A 10,000-nucleotide genomic window follows, 5' to 3' on the forward strand; every position below is an offset into this window, starting at 1 on the left:
TGTATCCAACCAATCCTCCAAAACGTACCAGGATATCGGCCATTTGTTTGACATTTGGGACTGTTTTTTGGGGCATTTCTGCCTTTATTTGATAGGAAAGCTGAGATATGAAAGGGGAGAGAGAGAGTGGGGGGGAAGACATGCAGGAAATCGTCACAGGTCGCATTCAAACCCTGGACCTTCTGCGTCGAGGCATAAACTGCACTGAATGCACCTTGCACAACCTTGCACAACAGCTATATCTAAATCCTATCTTTACTAGGGAAACAGTTGTACATTTTTACTCACCAACTTGCACATTAACTTTATCTACATCTGTTGAATCAGTTGTAAATTTTATTTCCAAATTGTATATATTTTAAATATTGCTCGTGTAGTATTCAATTATTATTTCATGTATATTGTTTCCTATTATTTAATTTAAACTCTGTATGTGTGCTGTGTGTCTGATATTTTTGCTGCTGCAACACTATTATTTCCCATTTTTTTGGGATCAATAAAAACCATCTAATCTAATCTAATCTAATCTAATCTAATCTAAACCTCTCAGTACATGTGCGCCTGCTCTACCCACTGAGCCAACCTGGCCACAATTTGACCCATTTTCAAAATATGGGGTTTCTTACAACCAAATTACCCAAAAATAACCAGGATGCATGATGTGGTCTTCGCAGGTATAATGAATGATTACTTTTGCATTTTGGGTGTTTTATTCAATTTCATAGCAAAACTAAATTCTCAAAGATCTCAACTATCAGTCAAAATAATTCATAATTTCTTCTTTGTTTTAACAAAAAAATCATATAAATCATATAAATTATGTTAATTTAAAAGGAAATAAGTGACAAAAACATTGCAAAATAAGCATAAAAAACGTAGAAAAAAGTTTGGCCCGGAGGGACAACAAGTTCATGGTCGATGAGAAGACAGCACAAGGGTTAACATTCATGTGCAGCAGCAAATGGACCTTCTTCACAGCAGACATGTTGACTTCTCATAGTAGGAAAAGCACAGCTGAGATTGATAACCTTAACGATGGCTCAGTTCCATCAAGTGTCCCAGTAAGATGTTTCAGTGAGTCAGCATGAACAATACCAGGACCTCTCCTAAGTGGAATGCAGCCATCATTAATGGTTTAATACCAGGACCTCTCCTAAGTGGAATACAGCCATCATTAAGGGTTTAATACCAGGACCTCTCCTAAGTGGAATGCAGCCATCATTAAGGGTTTAATACCAGGACCTCTCCTAAGTGGAATGCAGCCATCATTAATGGTTTAATACCAGGACCTCTCCTAAGTGGAATGCAGCCATCAGTAATGGTTTAATACCAGGACCTCTCCTAAGTGGAATGCAGCCATCATTAATGGTTTAATACCAGGACCTCTCCTAAGTGGAATGCAGCCATCATTAAGGGTTTAATACCAGGACCTCTCCTAAGTGGAATGCAGCCATCATTAATGGTTTAATACCAGGACCTCTCCTAAGTGGAATGCAGCCATCAGTAATGGTTTAATACCAGGACCTCTCCTAAGTGGAATGCAGCCATCAGTAATGGTTTAATACCAGGACCTCTCCTAAGTGGAATGCAGCCATCAGTAATGGTTTAATACCAGGGTCTCTCCTAAGTGGAATGCAGCCATCATTAAGGGTTTAATACCAGGGCCTCTCCTAAGTGGAATGCAGCCATCATTAATGGGTTTGAATACACCTGTGCTGTTCCTACTGTGACATGTCAACATGTCTGCTGTGAAAAAGGTCTATTTGGGTATACGTGTCCCGGGACCACCCTAGATAGGTGGAGATCTCTACCCCCCCAATGTTACGCCCTCACGCCGCTATAAACCTAAATATAGGCCGAAATTGCGGCTTGAACAAACGACTTATGGAAGTGTTTTTTTTTCAGAAGAGGACAGACTTATTTTGTGCGTTTCGGCCAACGGTTGTGTGTTTCTATTCAATTAAATTTGACTTATAGTATCAAATCATAACAAGAGTTATCTCAGGACACTTTACAGATAGAGTAGGTCTAGACCACACTTCTGTCCAACCGTTGTGTGTCTGTCCAAAGGTTGTGTGTTTCTGTCCAACTGTTGTGTGTTTCTGTCCAACCGTTGTGTGTTTCTGTCCAACCGTTGTGTGTTTCTGTCCAACCGTTGTGTGTTTCTGTCCAACTGTTGTGTGTTTCTGTCCAACCGTTGTGTGTTTCTGTCCAAAGGTTGTGTGTTTCTGTCCAACCGTTGTGTGTTTCTGTCCAACTGTTGTGTGTTTCTGTCCAACTGTTGTGTGTTTCTGTCCAACTGTTGTGTGTTTCTGTCCAAAGGTTGTGTGTTTCTGTCCAACCGTTGTGTGTTTCTGTCCAACTGTTGTGTGTTTATGTCCAACTGTTGTGTGTTTCTTCGTCAACCGTTGTGTGTCTGTCCAAAGGTTGTGTGTTTCTGTCCAACTGTTGTGTGTTTCTGTCCAAAGGTTGTGTGTTTCTGTCCAACCGTTGTGCGTTTCTGTCCAACTGTTGTGTGTTTATGTCCAACTGTTGTGTGTTTCTGTCCAACCGTTGTGTGTCTGTCCAAAGGTTGTGTGTTTCTGTCCAACCGTTGTGTGTCTGTCCAAAGGTTGTGTGTTTCTGTCCAACCGTTGTGTGTTTCTGTCCAACTGTTGTGTGTTTCTGTCCAACCGTTGTGTGTCTGTCCAAAGGTTGTGTGTTTCTGTCCAACCGTTGTGTGTCTGTCCAAAGGTTGTGTGTTTCTGTCCAACCGTTGTGTGTCTGTCCAAAGGTTGTGTGTTTCTGTCCAACCGTTGTGTGTCTGTCCAAAGGTTGTGTGTTTCTGTCCAACCGTTGTGTGTCTGTCCAAAGGTTGTGTGTTTCTGTCCAACTGTTGTGTGTTTCTGTCCAACCGTTGTGTGTTTCTGTCCAACCGTTGTGTGTTTATGTCTGCAGATGGTCCGGGAGCAGCAGGAGAGTCGACCTCTGCTGAGTCCCTCAATCGATGACTTTCTGTCGGAGAGCCGCAGCGATGCGTCCTCCTCCAGCCGCCCCCTCACCTCCAACACAGCAGGTAGACTCTCCCTCTCCGTCTCAAAATGTCACTTCATGAGGTTTTTTAACACTAATATGAGTTCCCCCAGCCTGCCTATGGTCCCCCAGTGGCTAGAAATGGTGATAGGTGTAAACCGAGCCCTGGGTATCCTGCTCTGCCTTTGAGAAAATGAAAGCTCAGATGGACCAATCAGGAATCTTCTCCTTATGAGGTCATAAGGAGAAAGGTTACCTCCCCTTTCTCTGCTTTGCTCCCCCCGAGAATTTGGACCACCCATGAGAGAGAGAGACATCATGGCTTTCAAACGAGCAAAGTGGCAGTTGGTCAATACCACACCCCACCCTCCACCTTGCCCCCCTCCTCCTCAATAGCTAGAGACACAGAAATGGCACATCCTAAGGAAAGCTCATTGTGGGACTGGCTCTAGTGGCTGGAATTCTGCACCAAGGCTGAATTTGGGGAAAGAGACTTCAGATACAGTATAGGGGACCACTAAGGTCTATATAAAAGAGACTTCAGATACAGTTATTAGGGGACCACTAAGGCCATATAAAAGAGACTTCAGATACAGTATTAGGGGACCACTAAGGTCTATATAAAAGAGACTTCAGATACAGTATTAGGGGACCACTAAGGTCTATATAAAAGAGACTTCAGATACAGTATTAGGGGACCACTAAGGTCTATATAAAAGAGACTTCAGATACAGTATTAGGGGACCACTAAGGTCTATTAAAAGAGACTTCAGATACAGTATTAGAGGACCACTAAGGTCTATATAAAAGAGACTTCAGATACAGTATTAGGGGACCACTAAGGTCTATATAAAAGAGACTTCAGATACAGTATTAGGGACCACTAAGGTCTATATAAAAGAGACTTCAGATAACAGTATAAGGGGACCACTAAGGTCTATATAAAAGAGACTTCAGATACAGTATTAGGGGACCACTAAGGTCTATATAAAAGAGACTTCAGATACAGTATTAGGGGACCACTAAAAGTCTATATAAAAGAGACTTCAGATACAGTATTAGGGGACCACTAAGGTCTATTAAAAAGAGACTTCAGATACAGTATTAGAGGACCACTAAGGTCTATATAAAAGAGACTTCAGATACAGTATTAGGGGACCACTAAGGTCTATATAAAAGAGACTTCAGATACAGTATTAGGGGACCACTAAGGTCTATATAAAAGAGACTTCAGATACAGTATAAGGGGACCACTAAGGTCTATATAAAAGAGACTTCAGATACAGTATTAGGGGACCACTAAGGTCTATATAAAAGAGACTTCAGATACAGTATTAGGGACCACTAAGGTCTATATAAAAGAGACTTCAGATACAGTATTAGGGGACCACTAAAGTCTATATAAAAGAGACTTCAGATACAGTATTAGGGGACCACTAAGGTCTATATAAAAGAGACTTCAGATACAGTATTAGGGGACCACTAAGGTCTATATAAAAGAGACTTCAGATACAGTATTAGGGGACCACTAAGGTCTATATAAAAGAGACTTCAGATACAGTATTAGGGGACCACTAAGGTCTATATAAAAGAGACTTCAGATACAGTATTAGGGACCACTAAGGTCTATATAAAAGAGACTTCAGATACAGTATTAGGGGACCACTAAAGTCTATATAAAAGAGACTTCAGATACAGTATTAGGGGACCACTAAGGTCTATATAAAAGAGACTTCAGATACAGTATTAGGGGACCACTAAGGTCTATATAAAAGAGACTTCAGATACAGTATTAGGGGACCACTAAGGTCTATATAAAAGAGACTTCAGATACAGTATTAGGGGACCACTAAGGTCTATATAAAAGAGACTTCAGATACAGTATTAGGGGAACACTAATAATCATTAGGGTGACCAGCGTAGCGCGCCTAGTGCAAGCGTAGGGTTCGGTTTCCTGGGAAAAAATTCAGCCCAATATTCAGCCCAATCCTGGATTCAGTGCATCCCTAAGACATATAAACACTATATAGGTCACTCTTTAATAAACACTATAGGGGGAATAGTGAGTGAGTGAATGAGGGAACAGTCTCCCTCTTTTCTCTAACTTTTTCTGTGTCTCTCTGACCTCGTGTCTCCTGCTGTCCTCCTCTAACTTTGTGTCCTCGGCCGTCCTCCTTCCTTCCTTCTCTGTGCCCATCTGTCTCCTCCGTCTCAGCAGGTACACGTCCTGTTAATTAACACCTCTGACCCGCTGCGTCCTCCTCACATTCATCACCGGCCTTCTTAATAAAACACACACTCTGTTATCGTCCAAACGGAGGGAACTAAAAGAGGAGACTCAAACGGCTGAAATTTCATCCGTTCAGACCGGAGATGAAACTGTGTGCTCGTGTTTCAGAGAGCGATGATGACATTTAAAGGTCACCCTGCACACAATACTCTGTTTGTTGTTACCTAAAATGGACGCTGTAATATAATATTCAGGTTTCAAGTTATTGATTATAGAGCTCTAAGACAAAATCACTCATCACTGCAGCTTTTTTGACTCGTTTTTGATGCACTCAGACTTTAAAGAGTAAGATCCTTTCATGAAAAAGCCCCGAAATTACCATCCCCAAACTCCACCAGACTCCATGTAAATAATCAGGACTTTTAGCGTGTATAGAGCCAGCATATCTCCACCAGACTCCATGTAAATAATCAGGACTTTTAGCGTGTATAGAGCCAGCATATCTCCACCAGACTCCATGTAAATAATCAGGACTTTTAGCGTGTATAGAGCCAGCATATCTCCACATGTAAATGGGTGAATTAAGGGTTTATTTCAACCAAACCAGAGTGGTGATTGTTGGAACAGTGGAAAGATGAACCAAGACGGCTTTTGGTAGTTTTATTTAGTTTCTGTCCACTCTGAATGAAGTGTGTTTTACGATTTAAAAGTCCTGATTATTTACTGGGGTCTGAACTAATGGACGAAAATCTGATGGTGGAAGTCTGGCTCTATACACACTAAAAGATCCTGATTAATTTACGGAGTCTGGTGGAGATATGCTGGCTCTATACACACTAAAAGTCCTGATTATTTACATGGAGTCTGGTGGAGATATGCTGGCTCTATACACACTAAAAGTCCTGATTATTTACATGGAGTCTGGTGGAGATATGCTGGCTCTATACACACTAAAAGTCCTGATTATTTACATGGAGTCTGGTGTAGTTTGGTGATGGTGATTTCTGGGCTGTTTCATGTTAAACTAAAAGGATTTTACTCTTTAACTAAAAGGTCTATCTCTGTAGGGATCTTTTCCATAATGTTGTCAGACACTTAGAATAATAATCTGAGTCTGTCAGCAGCAACAACAGAACTTTTAGTGACTCTAACTGCTGCTGAACATTAGTCCTGTAGGGTTACATTACAGCCCGGTTCTGGTTTAATACTGGACCACATTTTTCAGATATTTTTTAATGCTTTTTTGCTGTTTTCTGGCCTTTTTTTGGCAGTTTTTTCAATATTTTTGTTGTTGTTTTTTCGACGTTTTTGTCTCTATTTTTCTGCGTTTTCAATGCTTTTTTGACACTTTTTCCTGACATTTTTTGTCACATTTTCAACTTTACGTTGCAGCTGGTTTCGTTTTATTTAATATTTTGACCAGTTTCAGAGATTTTTGTTCCAAAAACACGAGGAACAAGGTTTTAACCCTCCTCGTGTTGTCTTCCCGTCGAGCTGCAACTTTTAGTTTTTCTGAGTCAACATTTTAAATGAAAAACCTTTTATCAACGTTCCTTTTTCGACTCTTGTGGCTCTCCCTGATGTTTCTGTCACTTTGTTTTCAACGTCTGTCGACTTTTTCTGAGCCTTTTGAAGTTTTTGAAGTTTTTTTACCATTGTCACTTTTTAGACATTTTTGTCACTTTTTTTTAATGTTTTTGTCACTTTTTTATGTTTTTGTCATTTATTTTTTTTTACTTTTTTGACATTTTTGTCACATTTCTTTGACATTTTTGTCACTTTTTTACATTTTTGTCAATTTTTGTCACTTTTTAAATAAAAAGGACCCCCTGAAGTTCCCCTTTAACTGTCCGTTTCTAATCCTTCGTCCTGCAGTCCTGTCCACGGCTCTGGACCTGGTGGACCTCAGTGAGCCCGGCGGTTGCCGTGGTAACACAGAGCACCTGAGCGAGCCGGGCGGTTGCCGCGGTAACACCGAGCAGAGGAGGAGTCCCGTGAGGAGAAAGGGCGGCTCGCGGAGTCCCCGACGCCAGACCAGACCGGAGGAGACGGAGCTGATCCAGGTGGAGACGCAAAGTCCCATCTCTCTAGACTCAGGTACTCAACACACAGGAAGCACTTAATACAACTTCCTGCCAGTCCCATATCTCTCTAGACTCAGGTACTCAACACACAGGAAGCACGTAATACAACTTCCTGCCAGTCCCATCTCTCTCGACTCAGGTACTCAACACACAGGAAGCACGTAATACAACTTCCTGCCAGTCCCATATCTCTAGACTCAGGTACTCAACACACAGGAAGCACGTTATACAACTTCCTGCCAGTCCCATATCTCTCTAGACTCAGGTACTCAACACACAGGAAGCACGTAATACAACTTCCTGCCAGTCCCATATCTCTAGACTCAGGTACTCAACACACAGGAAGCACGTAATACAACTTCCTGCCAATCCCATATCTCTAGACTCAGGTACTCAACACACAGGAAGCACGTAATACAACTTCCTGCCAGTCCCATATCTCTAGACTCAGGTACTCAACACACAGGAAGCACGTAATACAACTTCCTGCCAGTCCCATATCTCTCTCGACACTTGTGGCTCTTTGTTAAATTTTTTATTCACTTTTTTGTCACTTTTTGTGATTTTTGGTCATTTTTTTGTCACTTGTTTTGACCTTTTTTGTAACTTTTTGTCATTTTTGGTCACCTTTTTGTCACTTTTTTTGGACATTTTCTTCATTTTTTTTCAATTTTTTGTCACTTTTTTTATCACTTTTTTGTAACTTTTTGTCACCTTTTGTCACTCTTGGTCACTTTTTTGTCACTCTTTGTCACATTCTTGTCACTTTTTGTCACTTTTTTGTCACTTTTTGTCATTTGTTTTTGTCACTTTTTTGTTTTTTGTCAGCACGTAAAACAACTTCCTGCCAATCCCATCTCTCTTGACTCAGGTACTCAACACACAGGAACTTAATTTGACATTGTAAAGTTACTAGCCAATTTGTCTATTTTCTGCCAGGAAATTTGGGCAGTTTTCTGTGTCTTCTTTCATTGTGGCTGGTAACTTTAAAAATCTACTAGACATAATGCCTGGTGACCAAAAAAGTTAACTCCATGCCCTGAACAGGAATCCTGTAAAACCACTTTCTGCCAGTCTCATCTCTCTAGACTCAGGTACTAGTCTATATCGACGACGTTTCGTTTTTCGGGATTGCTGTGGTGCCGCCAGATGTCCGTCCCCTTCCTCTTTCTTTGTGTTGTGAGGATAAAAGTGTTTATTTTGTTTATTCAATTTTATAGTATTTGAAGAAAAAACAATTGATAAAAGAACGTTGAAAAAAGTGACAAAGTGATAAAAAAGGGACAAAAAGTGACAAAAAGTAACAAAAATTAAAAAAATAAAGTGACAAAGATTTTAAAAAAGTGACAAAAATGTAAAAAAAAAAATCATGAAAGTGTCAAAAAGTCAAAAAAGTGACAAAAAAATGTCAAAAAAGTGACAACATTTTTTTAAACAATGACAAAAAAGTGACACAAATGTCAAAAAATGTGTGTGACGTGCAGCGTGCTGTGGTTGATGTGTTGCAGTCAGTCTGCCGTCTCCTCGGGACAAATGGGACGAGGTGAACCTGGACGTGGAGGACGCGGGAGGCAGGACGAGAGACGAGAGGCGCTGCACCTCCCACCACTCCTCCAGCGAACTGCTCTGGTAAATACCACAGTAGAAGAAGAATCAGCGCATGTGTTTTCAGGGCTCCTATCTCGCACCTGGCCCAGCACCGCACAAAGCCCGACCCAGGTGTCTCAGCTAGTTTAAGACCGACCCAGTTGTCAGTTTCTCGTCCAGCGCCCATGTTGTTTAAATATCAAATGCACCTGCACCCATCTGTGGCCCATGGGGGTACTGGTCTTACAGGGAGGTGTGTTCAGGTGCATTCTGGGCGTGCTGGTCTTACAGGGAGGTGTGTTCAGGTGCATTCTGGGCGTGCTGGTCTTACAGGGAGGTGTGTTCAGGTGTATTCTGGGCGTGCTGGTCTTACAGGGAGGTGTGTTCAGGTGCATTCTGGGCGTGCTGGTCTTACAGGGAGGTGTGTTCAGGTGCATTCTGGGCGTGCTGTTCTTACAGGGAGGTGTGTTCAGGTGCATTGTGGGCGTGCTGGTCTTACAGGGGAGGTGTGTTCAGGTGTATTCTGGGCGTGCTGGTCTTACAGGGAGGTGTGTTCAGGTGTATTCTGGGCGTGCTGGTCTTACAGGGAGGTGTGTTCACGTGCATTCTGGGCGTGCTGGTCTTACAGGGAGGTGTGTTCAGGTGCATTGTGGGCGTGCTGGTCTTACAGGGAGGTGTGTTCAGGTGCATTGTGGCGCTGCTGGTCTTACAGAGGAGGTGTGTTCAGGTGCATTCTGGGCGTGCTGGTCTTACAGGGGAGGTGTGTTCAGGTGCATTCTGGGCGTGCTGGTCTTACAGGGAGGTGTGTTCAGGTGCATTCTGGGCGTGCTGTTCTTACAGGGAGGTGTGTTCAGGTGCATTCTGGCGTGCTGGTCTTACAGGGAGGTGTGTTCAGGTGCATTGTGGTGCGTGCTGGTCTTACAGGGAGGTGTGTTCAGGTGCATTGTGGGCGTGCTGGTCTTACAGGGAGGTGTGTTCAGGTGCATTGTGGGCGTGCTGGTCTTACAGGGAGGTGTGTTCAGGTGCATTCTGGGGGGGCTGGTCTTACAGGGAGGTGTGTTCAGGTGCATTCTGGGCGTGCTGGTCT

General features: G+C 42.4%; 1 protein-coding gene across 1 annotated transcript in view; it reads left to right on the forward strand.

The window, feature by feature from the left end:
- The window catches only part of pex5lb (peroxisomal biogenesis factor 5-like b), a 61,750-nt gene that overhangs the window by 25,570 nt on the left and 26,180 nt on the right, over nt 1–10,000 (forward strand). Inside the window, exons 3-5 of the mRNA XM_039817012.1 lie at nt 2,938–3,055; nt 7,118–7,339; nt 8,835–8,955. Coding sequence (XP_039672946.1) covers nt 2,938–3,055; nt 7,118–7,339; nt 8,835–8,955 — 461 coding nt within the window. The remainder of the gene's footprint in view (nt 1–2,937; nt 3,056–7,117; nt 7,340–8,834; nt 8,956–10,000) is intronic.

This window comes from Perca fluviatilis, chromosome 11 (genome assembly GCF_010015445.1).
Source record: "Perca fluviatilis chromosome 11, GENO_Pfluv_1.0, whole genome shotgun sequence".
NCBI lineage: Eukaryota > Metazoa > Chordata > Actinopteri > Perciformes > Percidae > Perca > Perca fluviatilis.